This window comes from Myiozetetes cayanensis, unplaced genomic scaffold (assembly GCF_022539395.1).
Source record: "Myiozetetes cayanensis isolate MyiCay16 unplaced genomic scaffold, myiCay2020 scf6-25, whole genome shotgun sequence".
Lineage (NCBI taxonomy): Eukaryota > Metazoa > Chordata > Aves > Passeriformes > Tyrannidae > Myiozetetes > Myiozetetes cayanensis.
The window spans coordinates 52,985,338-53,002,101 of record NW_026087853.1 but is presented as its reverse complement, the minus strand read 5'-3'; the positions used below and the strand labels follow the sequence as shown (position 1 = coordinate 53,002,101).

Sequence of the window (16,764 nt, the reverse complement as noted above, 5' to 3'; positions counted from 1 at the left end):
CTCACAAAGCTAAATTTAATCTTTGCATTAACACAAAGCTGATTATGTGAATATGTTGGTATTGTCCATATTTTAAAATTATATATACTTCAACTACTTAAAACAGTATATTTGCTCTACTGTCACTTATGACCCTTTTAAGAGATAGCAGAATATTTCAATTATAGTAAAATTTTAAAATATTCTATTGCTACTACACCCTAAATATTTTTTTAATAGAAAAAAAAAAGAATGAGAAATCTCTATTTTGTTTAAAAATCTTGCATAGAATGTTGATAAGACTCAATGTGCCAGTGGGAGTTATATCAAATGTGAAAGCAAAATGAGGCCCTGGGCGCTTAATCCATCCTCAATATTTATATTATCAATCAAAATTTGTTTTTGCAAGAAGATACCAAGAAGCCACACCAGACTCCCTACAAAGCCTCAAACATATGCCAGAAGGCATAGTGCAAAACCTCAGCTTCTCAGCCTGGGTCATACTTTAGGAATTATCAGTGCTCTGTCTCCACGATACTTGTCATGCCTACAACCGCAGAGAGCAAAGATTGCTGAATAAGAAGGACAAAAATCTGTTTCTTTAAACAGAATTCAACTACCTCAAATGACTTCACATAATGCCTCACATAAAAAGAAGTTACTGTGAACAGAACTACATTATGATAAGCAATACTTTGGTTCTCTTGATCTTCGGGAGGCTCCAGGACCTTCACGAATTCTAGATTCACATGGATTTCAACTCCCAGTAGAAGTGCAACTTTGAAGAGGATAAGCTGAAGTTGTCGAATACCTGTAGACAGCAAGTAACAAAGGTGTATTTAATAAGTAAGCAATCACAGCTGCTCCCAGCATGCCACCAAACTGATATTCATTGTTAACACAAGCATGAAGCATTATTATTTCCTACACTGTGACGAATGCAAATTTAGCAACCACCACAGGATGTTGTTCTCTTCCGTCTCCTTTTCCTCTTGCAGCACAATCTTGTGTATAAAACTCATTGCAGTTGAATTTCTTCGAATACTTCTGTAGAGTTTTCCCTCTTAATGGTATTCAAAAGATCTGCTAACCAATATGCTGACCATTTTAGGATACAAGATTTTACATCATACTTCCCTCTAAATTAGCCCACTTTCAGATATTTTCTCAGACTAGGGTTGTGTCTACCTTCAAAATACTGGAATAAATATCAGTATTCTTCATACTTCACAATCAAAACCTATTGTTTAACAAGTTCAGACTAACAAAAAAGCTGCTCCATAAGACTGTAACTTGTTCTACTGCCATTTTGCTTCAATGAGGCCATTTTTTTCCCCTGTGTGTGTGTGCACACAGGCACTAGCACATGTTTAAGGCAGATGAACTTTCTGGCAAACCAAGAGAGTCTCTGTTAATCTCCTGCTCTTGGCAACCTCTTAGGTGAACAGTGCCCACGCCCTCAGATACTTACTGATATGATCAATTGATCCTGCACAGAATTTTCCATAAAATTTCTTTGCTCCCAGTCCCCGGAGGTCGTGGATGGTAAATGGCCAGAGATGCAACACATTGTTTCTTGAAAAAGTGTCCCGCTTCTCCACCACGACAACTTTGGCTCCCAGGAAAGCAAGTTCTATGGCAGTCCGCAAGCCACATGGGCCACCTCCAATAATTAAACACTAGCAGAGAAAAGGAGGAGTTTTACACAGGGTTTTGTTTTACTTCCACACACTTTCTAACTTACTCTGTTGGCACACGACTCGATAGTCAACTGGACTTGCACTACTGAGAGCGTATTCAAGTCATCTATTTAAATCGATTAACATTCAAATTTTGTTTGCAAGTGGTGTTCAGTCAATTTGCACAAGAGGGTGAACTGTGCTTACTGCAGACATAAAAGCATCTATAACATCTATACCATCTGATAAAAAGATGTGACAGAAGGAATAGCAAAAAGCCAAACACTTTTGAGCATCTGCTCACATACTTCTAACCCCCATTTAGTGTTTCTGAAGCACTTGCAGTAAACAGGATTACAGCTACATAAAAGGGAGGGGAAAGGAAATAAGTGGTCTTCGTGTAGGCTTTTTTTGTTTTACAGAGGAAATTGGTGTACATTTGTTAGACTTGTTAAACAAATCTGTGATAAGCCAGTAGCCTTACAGCATTAGTTACTCTCTCTTTCAAGTGTGGGTGTACCCTGGATATAACCACCAGGTTCACCTACTGATGTAAAGCAGGACCTGTCATGAGAACCCAGCAGACTTGTCCTGCTTCACCATGGCCAGGGAACTCAGCCTGTCCTATTCCATTTCACACAGTGGTCAACATTCTCACCTTCAGGTGCTTAGGAGCTCAAATCTAAGCTTGGGCACCCTCAGAAGAATTGCTTCCAAAATGATTATAGAGGATTCTTGCCTAAATTTTAGTTGACAACTGTAATTTTTCACAGACTAACAAGCAAAGGATTTCCAGCAAGCAAACTAATTAAAACCCAAACATATCTAATGCTTACATTTCCTTGACTGATTACTAAAAACTGATTAGAAACAGTCTTATAGCTGGACAGCACTGCTGTTCCCCACCTCCCACCAAACCCCTCCCCAGCTATGCCATCAGTTGAAGCACAGCGGTGGCTGGGGCAAGGAGAGCTGAGGTGGGGCTGGGCGGAGGGGAGAGTCCAGGAGAGCTGGGCCATGTTGCAAATCCAAAGCCATTATCTCACAGGCCAGACATGCTCCTGTGTGTCCTGCACACATAGCCAGACAGTGATTACAGTTTCAAAGCAGGCACAGACTGTATCTGGAGGCTCGTTTGGATACGAGTCTGGTTCCCATTACACTGCAATTTCAAAAAACAGACTCATTTATTTATTTTGGTTTCTTCATCATTTGTTTTCAAATTTAACAACTTAAGCAAAAAAGTATCTGGTGCTGACTTTTGTCCATGACTTTTGTCCAATCCAATCATAAAAGTGCACAAATTTTTTAAAAATTTAATAAATAATTCTAACAAATTCCCACTGAAAAGAGAACTCCTGTGGGGTGCTTTGGCTTTGCTTTAGGCAAGTGTTTTGTTAACCAGAGATATTAAAGTTGGGCTGTTGCATTAGGCACTTGGCTTTCTTCCTCTTAAAATGACATATTTAATTCACAATTTCAGAAGCACACTCCTCACTGCATGCTGAATATTAAAGAATTAATAAATTAAAAAAATCAACAGATGTAATTAAAAAGGAAGAAAACAGAGTGCAGATTTAGCCTGATTGAAGAGGCTCACTGGTGGATCAGTTGTTTTTTGCACAAACTTCTTGTGATTAACAGGGAACTCTGAGCTCTGACAAGTGAGTGACTGCCTTCACAGCTACAGGGTTTTCCAGTCATGTTTAGCAAGCAGTTAGAAACATTTTACAAATAAACCCGTATGTGGTCTGATAAGGCGGGGTTGTTTTTTTGGCTAACAAACAGTATCATATATACATAAATGCAACTTTAAAAAGAAAAGAAAAAAAAAAAGGCAGTCTTTGGAGATATAGTCATAGTGAATCCTGCCAAGTAATAAAACCCACACAGAAAGCCCTTCTGGTTCCTCCTAGTGCTCTGCAACACACTATGTTAGAATTTTAAGGAGGATTCTGCCCTCCCCCATCCTCCTATCACCATTGACAAAGTATCTTCATAATTGCCTGGAGACATCATGAAAAATGGTTGTATATTTGCCATCATCCATGGTTACCTTCCAGAAACATAATTATCTATGTCTCAGAGCTATCTGTTCTTTGATTTATTAAGGATGCTTCCTGCTGGTGTAAAGCTTACTCTTGGAATTTTGTCATGTTTTTTTTGAAACTCCTAGGGTCAAAACCAGCACAAAACCGGGGCAAAGGTAGTTCTTACTGCATTTGTGTTCCTATCTTTATTAAGTAAGGGCAGGGACAGTACCACTCCCCAGCTCTCTGCTTGCAGTCACAGAAGAAACCTTCTTATAGCCAGCCTAGAACAAACCTTGAATGGCATCCTATTTTCAGCTCCTGTAACCCCAGTCTCCTGGCTTATCTGAGCCTGCTTTTGAAATTAATTTCTTGCAATTTAACACAGATTGTGACAACCAGCATCACATAAGGAAGTCTCACACAATCAATCCTCAAAGGTAAAAACCAGGGTTGGACAAGAGCCAAAGGCTTCTTGACATCCATATCACCATTTGCACATCAGCTGTCTTTTAATGGTGCCAGATCATCCCCTAAAATGATAAAGGGTAACTTGATTTTTCAAAGCATCTTCAACAAGTTATTCCAAATAACAGCTGCTGAAGAGGACTGACAAGGAGCTTTTGCATATTTCTTGTTCAGGCTGGAAACAAAGAAAGAAAGATTTGCACAGTTTTACAGGACCGCTTATGCAAGAATAAGAGAATGAGCAAACTCCTGTGAGCTGCCTGAAGAATCAGTATCATGCTGAATGTTATACCCTGAGAGTACACCATGTTAGTGCAAGGTAGAAATACTGAGAGAAGGCATTTTTCTCAGTGAAAACTTTAGTATAAAGGGCAGATTTTCTGCCTGCAAATGTAGGTAAATACTTTCTGTCCAGTGAGAAGCTTCACTGAATTTAGTACATTCCCCAAGAACAGCACCTATATTAAGGCGAAATTAGAGAAAGAATAAATGAGGAAGGACAAACCCAACAATTACACATTCATGTACACCAAATTTCCTCCATCAAACTCCAGCTATGCAGTAACTGGCAGTTCTGGAGAGACTGCCCAGAAACACCAACTCCCACAAGCAATAGTCACCACAAATGCTTTTCATCAGGATTTTATGTGAGCTAAATTCATCTACCCTTGCAAACATCCTGGATATGAACTACACCAATTACTGATAAGATATATGCAACAATGAAAATTTTGCACTTACAATATAAATTATCCTAAGTAAATGGACAAGCTGGTCTAAGTTAAACTTCTGCAAGAGTACTTTTAGAATACTCCTTAGAAAATTCTCATTGAAGAGGACTAATTCAAGTTTACAGGCTAGTAATAGCAGCCTAGTGACAAACTCAGAGCTACTCCAGTTTAAAATCATATTTAATAAGTAAAGCATGGACATTTTTGTACTTCACAAGAAAACACTAATAAACCCATGCATATTTTATAACAATTGTCTGCTTAAGGTTCGGAGTAAATACTATGTTTCTATGATACTATTAAAAAGTACCCTACTATTCCCTAAAAGATAATTGTTTCTATATAATCTTGTCCCACGTGATAACCAAGCACACTACACATTACATTATTTATCTTCAGATTGAAGAAGAGCAGAACTTCATGTATTTTTTCCTGGCACAATTAAAAGATACCAGAAATTTTCAGTTGTAATAATACCAACATACACAGCATTTGGTAAGTCTCATAAGCTTGATTCTATTCAAAGGTCAGTCTGACTGTAAAAGATGCTACTTTCTCTCTATTAGTATGCTTAGGAATGGCAGCACCTTGAAAATCTCTGGAAAATGTTCCTACAGTGAATTAAGGCACTTAGTGTGGAGATAAATGGCAGCACAAGTTACCTTTCCAATAGCAGAATGGTAGGCACAGGTTTTTGATATGATCTCCTGGATATAATGTGCAAACACATGACTTACAAAATAGGAGGGGAGGAAAGGGAGAGAGGGGTGTGAAGCAGGGGCCTTTTGCAACCCCTCCCATCCCCACACTACTAAATCAGCAGCTTGGGAATCCAGGCACCTGTATCCCATTCTGGAAAAACCATATGCAGTTTAACAGCTGAGAATTTGCAGAATGCCTCCACTGGTTTTCACACAGTAAACTAAGCCTGCAGAAACAATGGAGGGTTTGGAAGAAAGGAGGGAAAGGGCAAGAATACCAGCACTGTGTTTAACAAAGGGGGGGAGAGGGGGAAAGAAAGAAAAGAAAAACCAACAAAACAAAATAAAACTCCAAAATTAACCCGGTCACAAAAATCTCATCCACTTTGAGAGGCAGAATCTACTCACTGATCTTGAAATATGTAAAAAACTGTTACCTCTCAGCATTTACATGATCACGCTCAAGGAATCTGCCAACTGGTAGAAGCAGGGGGGTAGGGGATGCAACCAAACAGCATCTCTTCGTATAATTAGAACAGACAAATCCTGCTGCAGCCCAATGCATTATTCCACTGTTATCCTCCAACTCTATCTAAATCCCTCACTCCTCTTCTGCCCAAAGTACCCAATCATTAAATTAATCCTGGACAATAAAAGGGTGTTCGATGATCATCTGCTCTGTATTTTCTTGGGATGAAGACAGAAGCTACGATCACTCCTGAAGTTCAAGGTTTTCTCATTTCTGCCTTTTAGTTGATTTGGAGGTGAAAAAGAGGAGATTATTTTTAGACTCCAGCTCCATAACAACTAGAAAGAGAAACCCTTTGCTATCCTAAGGTATGCCAAGTCAGGAGCACCACTGGTACTCTTCAGTGGAAATGCACACACATACTAGTAAAAAAATAGCTGAAACCATCTGTCCAATTAGTTAACTGCCTTTAGCTTATATGTAATATTTACCCAAATCACCAATTGGAAATAAAAACCTACAGGAATGGATCATGCTGCTAGAAATGAGTACCAAGAGGTGGCTTTCCCCATGTGCCTCTAAGCCCCTTAACCCTAATGACTGCAAGTGTCCTCAGCAGCCATGGGCCTCCCCATGCAGTGACAGGAGACTCTGTCTGCAGGACACAGGGGGACAGAATACTTTGCCTTTCCATGGCAAACCTCTCTTCTCTCTGGGCCTCAGGTGTGTCCATTTCCATAGTCACCGGATCCGGGTCTTCACACTGGCCCTGGCCTTCTTGAAACACCCACAGCAGCAGGGATGCACCAAGGACTAATCTGACTGATTCCACAGGGTTACATCCTACACAGATTTGGACAAGTGTTTGTTAGCGATAAAGCTAAATGTGATGCAACATGAGACAGGCACAAAATGTAATGAAACAACACATTTTCTGGATCAGCAGTGACTGTTCCCTGGAAAGGCTCCAAAGTGAAACAGCTGCATAAGCAGCTAAGGCAGACAGCTACCAGAAGCTGCCGCAGGAAGCTTTCTCCACCACAGTGCTTTTCACTCCATCCCCTTCACTAGATATGAAAATGCTTCTGGCAAAAATAGGACTGCTCAGTAGGACATTCCTGACTTACAGTTCATCTCACATTTGCAGTCTCAGATTTTATCACAAATTCATTGACAGCCACTAGATACAGCAGTGCAGTCAAATGTACCCTGAATGCCTCGAACAACCAATTTAAAGTTTGAAGCATTATAATGGAAGAGACTGAAAAATTAAAATCTATATGCCACTTCAGACAGTAAGAACATCAAAGGCGTTTTAATTTTTTAAAAATATGAAACAGAAATAAAGGTTAAGCTTACAACAGGTATGACATGTTTTGTCAATCTAAGATGCAAGTCCAGTCTTGCATCCTGGTCCACCTAAGCACTTCAGTGCACAGCTGCTCCCCTAAACTCAACAACCCTTTACAGGTACTCACTGCTCCTCCAGAGCAAGACCCCTACAAAGATTAAGTGGCATTTTAAAAAGTGTATTTTTCCTTTGTTGTACCATGTGTTTTGAACTCCTTATAAAGTTAGCAATTTCATTTGACAAAAATAATATTCAGTTAGATGCATTTTAATGGGAAGTCCTAACTGCCCAAAGAGTTACGTGGACACTGCTTAGATGCTCTAGAGATATTGCAAAATCTACCTTAAAATATTATTATGACTAGCTGCATCTTGCTGAACTGACATCTTTGGAGAGTGACCACCACATAAAAACCACTGCTGGGGAAGTTTAAAGGCAGTTGGGAACACTGAGGCTCATGCACCTCTAATTGCAACTAAACCCTGCCCTGGCGCATGAAGTCCATCACAACGAGGTCACTTCTGCTTTTGATCCCACCAGTATTTTACCCCCTGTACCCTCAGCTGAGCAGCTCAGAAATATGCAGTTTTGTCCTCTCACACCAAAAGCACACAGATCGGTGACTGGCAAAAATGGAGACACAGCTTTTTCTTTTTCTTCTAAGATTGTAACATGGATTTGATGCTACCTAAAACAGGCTGACTTTGGCCAGAGCTCTTCCCCCGGCTCCAGGCCCTGCAGCTGCTGCACTCGCAGCTGGACGCAGCACAGTCCAGGGATCAGAGGATCTATCCTTACTGCCCTCCTGTTTTATTGAGTCAAAATGCCAGAAGTGAAACATTAGTACATTTATTGCATTCACTTGGCTCATCTTTAATGGGATTTTTTTTCTTTTTTGGAAGATAAGCTTCTGCATGGAAAAAAACACGTGCCTTCATTTTTCCTGGATGTATTTGGACACACTTGTCCATCCATCCTCTCTGTCACATGGATATATGTACTAATATTAGATTTGTGCATAAAAAGTTTTCCATACTTTGAAATGAAAACAATGGTATGAAAGATGTTTGAAATTCATATTCTGCTGTGGCACATATTAAAGAAGGGCTGTGTGCATTCAGGGTGCTGGAAGGTCAAGAGTGCCGTCAGTGATGCAGAGTAGGGACTTTGGAGCTTTTCTAAAGAGCTCTCTCAGGTGGCATTGGTCGTATTTAAATATGCTGACTTGACCTTAGACCTTTTATAACAATCTGGCAAAATCAATTTTCAAAACATTGCAGTTGATATAATACAGGAAAGTATCCCTAGAAACTTTGTTCCCCTGCACCAGTTACAGTTATCTGAAAAAACCTGCACATCATCTGACAAGACATGTTATAGTAATTTCAATAAACATATTATCCACCAAAAACCAGGCAAATGCTTTAATCCAAAAATGTCCCCAAATAAAGCACAAAATAAGCCCTCTAACATCCTTTGGAATTAAGAGTATGTTTGCTGTTTTCTTACCTGCCTTTCATTGTAATCAAAACACGGGGAAGAGAAAAAAAACAAGCCCACACCCAAAACCCAGAAGAGATCCGTTTCTTTTCTTTTTTTGGCCAGTTGCTTAAACAATCAAAATGAAAACAAGATAAACCTTGCAGAAAGAATGTTGCCTGACTATCCCAGCCACGAACATGGTTGGCAGCATGTAAGTACCTTGCCTGTTTTTTGTAGGCTTACGCCTGTCATACTGAGATAGCGCTTCAAGGCCATACTTAAAAACTTACCAAAAAAAAGCCCAAAACAAAACTGTGAAACTAAAGAAATTATCCAGAAACAGAAAACTGATGAACAAAGATAAAGGCACCAAGAGCCTCACCTCTAAGCACAGCAGAGACTAAGCAGAGACCAAGTGTTGGAAGCCTTGGCAAGTAGTGACACCTGTGCAGTTGAGACAGAACAGTTAATCCTCTACGTGATTTCAAGGGTCAGGGGCTGTCCAGCCAACAAAGGACTTGTCTACAGACCCAGAGCAAAGGATTTCTAGTGCCCTGCAGCATCCAAAGCATGCAGGCAAGTTGATCAACCACCATGGCTTTGCTACAGGAAGAAATAGATAATATGCTTTAAAAAAAAAATAGCCCTGTTGTTACAGCCTGGCCTGTCTACAGAGATGAAATAATACACTGAACCTAGAACTTATAACTAAAGAACAACAATCACAACAATCTAATAAGTGAGCTAAGTTTCCACTTTGAAATTGGCTTTTTCAAGTAAGTGCTCAGTTGAGTTACTTTGAGGATATTTCACAGAATGTATTATGGAAATATATTATGGAATCATGGAAAATAAAAGTAAATAGAAAATGATGAAAAAATATAAAAAAGAGAATGCTTCAAAAAGAGGGGCAAAGAGCTGAAGACAAAACTTGGCAGCAAATTGCACATCACGAGGTGTAATAGCCTTTTTTACACCAACATCCGACACAACAGAAGATCAGTGTTTATTTACACGTATTAATGAGCCTGTTTTCACATTCCAGCCAGGGTGAAATTCAGATGGAGACACCTGCCTCAACAACACCGGCTGCACTTGTTCTGCCACTATCAGGGCTGTATCCGGGCTGCCAGGCAGTGAACTTCCTACCTCAGATGCCTACAGCCAGGCAGGAGATGGAGAGGCTGGCCCAGCCCTCACAGCCCCACGGCTGGCCAAGCAGGGACTGGACCCAGAGGCAGCCCCACCGGTCAGGAACAGCTTCATCCCATATGTGATTATTTCCTACCTTGCTAAAAAACAAGTAAGAGAAAAAAGGGTGAGAGGGAGAACCTGAGAGAAATGCCTTTGCCTTCCACTGAGCACTTACTGATCTGCATAACTTGTTATTACTGCTCTGGGTGTGTAGTCCTTGGCAGGAAGCTCACTGCCATCTCTTGCAATGTTTTCTGATCTAAGTTGCAATTTACCCTGGAGCAGTTGTTTTATCTGAATTGTAAATCCAGTGAGGATGGCAGAGTACAGGCAGGACCAGGACATTTTGCTGTTGCACAGGTCCTTTCAGAGCTGCTCTTGTAACTCTCAAAGGGCAGTAGAAGGAAGCAACACAAGGCTAATTCACAGTGTGGCAGAACCACATGGTTCCTTCTCAGTCAGTACCTTAGTCAGATCCAGAGAGTGATGCAAGACAAGTCAGGCAGTATCTCTTGCTTGGTTTGTTAAGCAGAAACAGTCTGCCCTTGAAAAACACAAGCTGTTCTTCAAGGCTGGAACAGCAGCAGCAAATGTCCAGGGCAAAACACGAAGTTTTAAGTACTAATCAGAATTTGATCTAGCAACATCAGCCAGATTATTAGAGAGAGAAGGTGAAATGCTCAACAGTTGTGGATGTGCTCTATGTAACTCCATGGTGTTCCCCTTGGGGCCTTCCCTAACATAGATTAGGTGAAGGCATTTAAGCCTCTCCTGCAGGTCACGTTCTCTAAAGCTCTGACCATTCCTGCTGCTCTGTTCTGGACTTGCTCTAGGTTATCTACCACTTGCCTGCTTAAATCTAAGCAAAGTGTTTTGGCTGGGATCTCACCTGCACCAACTAGGTGGAAGTGAAACATCCCTGACACACTGCAGGCCTCCTCAGACAGTCTCCCAGGATCAGCATTAACACATCGTGGACTCAGGCTGGGTGTGTGGTTCATTACAAGCACCAGATCATTTCCTGCAACATATTCCAAATTTTCTCTGGGTATTACACTCTTTGTTGGAATATTCATAATCCTCTAGCAGCTTTTAGAAATTTTACTCTGTTGATCTCAGACCATTTCTTCAAGATTTTCAGACATTCTGATCCTGAGTTTAAAGGACTTGCAGCTTAGTCCTGCTTGGTCCCATTTGCTCCTCCAGAACAAAACCAAGGCCCACTTGGGTACCTGACAGACTCTTGCAGTTTTGGAAGATTTGAAGCAAGAACTGACCACCTGCTGGCTCTCCTTGGCAAGGCTTTTCACCACAGAAATACTCAGGTTCCCCCTGCCAGGTTTGTTTCAAAACACAGCTTTAAGCTCAGCCAACCATTCCCAACTTGAGAAAAGACTGAAGAACTAGAAAATTGTAATAATGTCACATTAAGGTATAAGCTCAGATCATTTTTCAATAAGCACTTTCCAACAAACACACAGGTTAAGATACAAATATCCCAAGGATCTGAAATGGCAAATAGTTTGTAGAAACCTGGCTGTTTGCAAACACAAACTTTATGTGTAAGTGTAGACAGATTAGAGAATGTGGGAATTTTGAGAACATAAAATAATCCACCTTTAGACAGTGTAGCAGAGAAAGAAAAGCAAATAAACTCAATTTCAAGGGCATTAAAAGGGAATTTCTATATTTTCTTTACAACAGATCCTAGTTAAACTTCTTTTTTCACCATAAACTCCATCACTGTAAAGGCTTTTCAGGGAGAAAATGCAAATAGACGTAAAATTCTACCAAAATATTTTGCATTTTCTCTTCTTACGCAGCATCTCTTAAAACTGGTATTTTACAGTCTACCAGAAGTATAATAAAAGCTATCTGCACTGAGGCCTAAACGGAAGATAACGTAGAATTAGATTTGTCAGCAGAAAGAGGAAAGAAACCACATCCCTAAAACCCCTGTTCTCAGGGCAGACATGGGAACCTCGGGAAGGACCTGAGCTCTAGGAGACAGGAAATTGCCTTATTGTCTGAAATCTGGCGTTTAGCAGCCAAGTGTTTAATCGCTTCTTGGTAGCAAAAGTCATGTATTTCCTCACTTATCAGTACACAAACATTACCAGAGCAAAGCTGGAAACGTAGCTAACAACAAATCCCCCAACAACCACATCTGGCACCCTCGGGGTCTCTGAAGGCAGGAGAGAGACCTGACCCGAGCAGATCATCAGTGGAGCTTTGAGCCAGGGGCCAGCCAGGAGCACCCCTTGTCCCCCACCCCAATCTGCCTGGTGGACGGACTCACAGCCCCACGGACGGACACACAGCCCGGCTGCTCTGCAGGGCCAAGCCCCCAAGCCCTGCAAAGCCACAGTCACGGGGACACACCCTGTTGTAACCTTTTGTTTCATTCAGACTTAATTAAGCCACTTGTGGTGACAATAGTGGTGTTCTGTATGAAAGTAACAGGGTGTCACTCCCTGTGGGAATCTTTATAAAATATCTAGGAAATCAGGTCAGGGTGGGACAGTTCCCTTCTCTCTATTACTTGCAAAGCCATTAAGTGAGAGGCAGAGAAATAGCACAGTGCTATTGAAGTAAGATGTAATGCTACTGTTACCTTGCAATAAAAAAAAAATTAAATTCCCAAATGCCTCAAAAGTCTTATCTAGGCTGTCTGATCATGCTTCTTTGGCCAGGCCTCATTGCTTTTCACGACTGATAAAGCTGAAAAAAACATATGTTTGTGGAAATATCTCCAGGATAATAAAAATAAAGTGATTTCATTACCGAATCACATGCCAAACATTTGCTTTTGATGATGTAATTTGGCCCCAATCTCCGTTTAAAACACATCTCAAAGAGTCAAGTACTTTGTTTTGTTTTCAAAGAACTGTCTGCTGTGTGTCCTGTCATCACCCGAGCTTCTCCCCATCCCCTCTCTAAAAATCCTTAGAGAAATAAATGCATAGACAGTGTTCAACTGTGGTTTCACTGCATGTTCATCATAGGTGATTTGCTGTTTCTCCTCTCACCTCAAAATAAATTTTCCTTACCACTCATTCTCATTAGTCCCATATTTTCTACTGCTTTGAAAGAGAAGTTGCTTATTAAAACTCTTAAAAAAAATTTACAATGCAAATCCAGTACAAGACTTTAGATACCCTGTCCTAAAAGGCAAAAGCAAAGAAGCACAGATATCAAAACAAACAGCCTGTCTTTCAGGTATACCAAATACACCTAGGTGTCACTTCAAAAGTCACTAGAATAAGTAGCCCTTAATATTCCCAAAAATCTCAATAGCTTCTGGATTCTACTATCCAAGCACTGTGTGTTTGGATTAAAAAAAACACAACATACACACAAAAAAGCAGCTGAATGTCTCTCTCTGCAAAGCCACAACCATTCACTCCCTAAGCTTCCTAAATTCAGCAGTCAACTTCTAGTTTCAAGTTCTATGACCTTCACAGGAATGCCTTTTTATTATAATAAGCAAGTTAGCAACACTATCTAATACATCTATGATAAGTTTGGTGTGGTCATTATAAACCCTGATTATCAGGTTTGGAAATCTCCCCATTTCAATCATTATTTTGAAGAAACCAGTAAAAGGGATGTGCCTCTAGATATTTGCTCTTTATAGAATAAACAGGTTGAAGCTTTCATTATAATATGGATATTTTTGAGTTGGAGCACAACTGGCACTCCCTTCTTTCATCTTACAATTCAATTACTCTCTTAAAAAACAAGTATTTGTCTCAAGGGATGCAATCAGTCAGGCCACTTGAACACACAACCTCACTGACTTCTGTACCAGTACACACAGCACTGGAGAAACCTGGCTGACAATCCCAGTTGTCTCTGAAGGATCAACAAGTGCCAGCACTTTGGGAAGAAATGTAGCCACCAAACCTGCAGGTTTATACATGCTGGATAATTTGCTTAATTAAGAGACAAGTATTTGTTTAGCACTACAGAGCAAGGTGGGGAGAGGAAGACACCTAAAACCAAACCTGCCTCATTTACCATGAGGGGCAAGACTGCAGAAGAAGATGTTTGCAAACAACAGAGGACTGGTGGGAAGCCAATTTCTACCTAACAACAAGGATATGGACCTGGTATCCACTCCTCCTCCTGCTGATCACCCTACAGCTACAGAACATGGCAGCGCCCAGCGCAGCCCAGGAGCACCTTTCCTTTTCTCAGCTCTGTGGGAAGGAGAGTGCCAGGCAAAGCACATTTTGTAAACTCCCCAATAATACATTTGGCAGTCTTTGGAAATGAAGACAATATGAAAAGGGGCAGAAGGCGTTTGGTAGACAAAGACCATCCTGCTTTTATCATTCACAGGTACACCACTGTGGTTAGTACAGGGAGATGAGGCTCAGAACTAGCACAGAGCCAGTCACAAAAACCTCCAGCCCCACTTCTGACCCAGGGCTCCTCTTCTGCTGACTCACACCCTGGCCCCCAACTCCCCTGAAACCACATGCTCTCTGTAGTGCTGCTTTGGCTTAATCATTAACCCACCTGAGGAGCCGTGGAGCCCTCTCTGCAGCAGGGCCACCAATGCCCCTAAGTCCAGGTAAGACTGACAGCACAACACACCACCAAAAAAGGGCCACTCTGCTTTCATGTAAGTTCTGGAAACATGGTTAAATGTATTTTTAGAGTCATTCTCTTGCAATATGTTTTCCAATAGGAGTTTTTGGAAGGAAACCTAATCTATTATAAAATAAGATTTGAAAGACCAAGTTCAGTAAAGAATAAAACTAGAGAGGCACTTGGGGATAGGGCTTAGTGGTGAACATGGTGGTGCTGGGTTAACAGTTGGACTCAGTGATCTTAGATGTCTTTTCCAACATTAATGATTCTACAGCAGAGTTCAAAATAATTTGGTTTTTAAGAATTTGTATCATTCTATATACACACCTACATACAAATGCACATATTTATATACACAGCACTCAAAACTTCTTAGCTTAATTTTATTTCCTTGCTTTATGCTAATATTGTTCAGTTCAGCCTCGAAACTGCAGCTCAGACTGTACAAGTCCTCTGCCCAGGAACCGTGCCCAAGGTCTACAACACAGATGATGCTAAGACCAAAGCTGTGCACAGGAATTTGTGTCGCCCCCCCCTTCCCCCAACACACAGCACCATCATCTGAAATTGGTACTTCCAGAGAGAAATGCCAGAGTCTACTAAAGCAGATGATAATTACACAGTAGCACTTTTAAACAAAGTTTCCTTAGTTCTCAAGTGTAGGCATGTGATTCGAAAAATACAGCATACAGGTCTGAGGGGGAAGACACCCCTACAATTGCACACTTTGGAGAATCAACACCTTCCTTCAGAGTAGGTCTGGGGTGTTTTCATGTGCAGCAATCTCTTCTCTCCTTAAGCATGGGAGAGCCAGAATTTCAGGTGCACAGCATGAGCCAGGTCCTGCCCTCTGATCCATATACATACCTACCTCAAACATCAGTGGGAGCCTCATTTATATGTACATGCACATATTCATATCATTTACACAGGTAAACTGACAGCAAATCAACTGCAAGTAATGAATGTGCTCCATATAGAAAGGGAACACTCACATAAATCTTAAAACAGCTAATGAATATACTAACACCAGCTGCATGAATTCTTGTTCATCACTGCAGTAAGTTTTGCACAGAGACATTCAAACTACCAGCATGGGGAACAACATACATTAAACTTTTAATGTTCTTCCGATTGTCCAGCTACCTTTCATTCCCTGAAGAAATAATCACTTCAGATTCCAAGCACACTAGCCTGGATTTATTAGTAAAAGACAAAAAACAGAGAGAAACTTTGTCACCGTAAAATATTTGTGCTCTTTTTCTAGCCATATTTGCAAAAAAGAGTGTGATATCTACAATTTTGCCCACTTAAGACAGACTTCTGTTCCTCTCTAATGCTGATGAACTGTGCAAATGCCAGCTCCAGAAACAGCAATTATGGAAAACAGGAATCATTCCCAAATTACAAGTTTGAGATTGAAGGAAGCTTATGTTTTGTACAGAATTATCATTCCTACAGGTAAGCTTCAACAATTTCAGAAAAAGTTCATTGCTGCCCCAATTTTGTGGATGTCTTCTAGAGCAGTGTGGTTTTATTCTGGGGTGCCTTTTTGTTTGTTTGTTTGTTGGTTGGTTCTATAAAGAATTCAAGGGAAAATAATGCCCCCAGTAAGACAATTCTGAAGTAGCAGTGGGTTTGAACTTCTTGAAAATTGCTCAACTGGTTTTATTCATCCAGCTTAAAATTGTATCATTGTAGAAACTTTGAAAGCCATATTTGGCAATGTTCTTCAAGGGCAGGGAAGACACAGGATTATTGTTATTTAGTTGGAGTGGAACATTCTGTATGTATAAAACTTGTGTATATTGTAATGAGTAACTTAAGTGTGGTTGAAGAGTTTATAAGCACAAAAATCAACAAGTACAGCATTCAGCTCTTAAATACCATGTAAAAAAACTGAACAGTTTTTGGGTGAGGCAGCAGATTTTCATTGTGTTTAAAAAAAACCAAAACCAAACAAAAACCACAAAAAAATCCATCCCATGAGTAATTTAGAACCCAATTGCATTGTATGTCCTTTATCTCCTCCAAAGATTGGGAAGATTGTAAAGCCATATCTAAGAACCATGAGCTGCAGA

The 16,764-nt window shown here is 40.5% G+C and overlaps 1 protein-coding gene across 7 annotated transcripts in view; it reads right to left on the bottom strand.

Annotated features, from left to right (window-relative positions):
* The window catches only part of MICAL2 (microtubule associated monooxygenase, calponin and LIM domain containing 2), a 78,005-nt gene that overhangs the window by 34,763 nt on the left and 26,478 nt on the right, over positions 1 to 16,764 (bottom strand). For all 7 annotated transcript variants that reach the window (XR_007631447.1, XM_050335470.1, XM_050335465.1 and 4 more), the window contains exons 3-4: positions 1,451 to 1,658; positions 674 to 790 (exon numbers count right to left, since the gene is read on the bottom strand). Coding sequence is in view for 6 of the 7 variants with exons in the window: in XM_050335470.1 (XP_050191427.1) it covers positions 674 to 790; positions 1,451 to 1,658 (325 nt within the window). In the remaining variant the exon portion in view is untranslated. The remainder of the gene's footprint in view (positions 1 to 673; positions 791 to 1,450; positions 1,659 to 16,764) is intronic.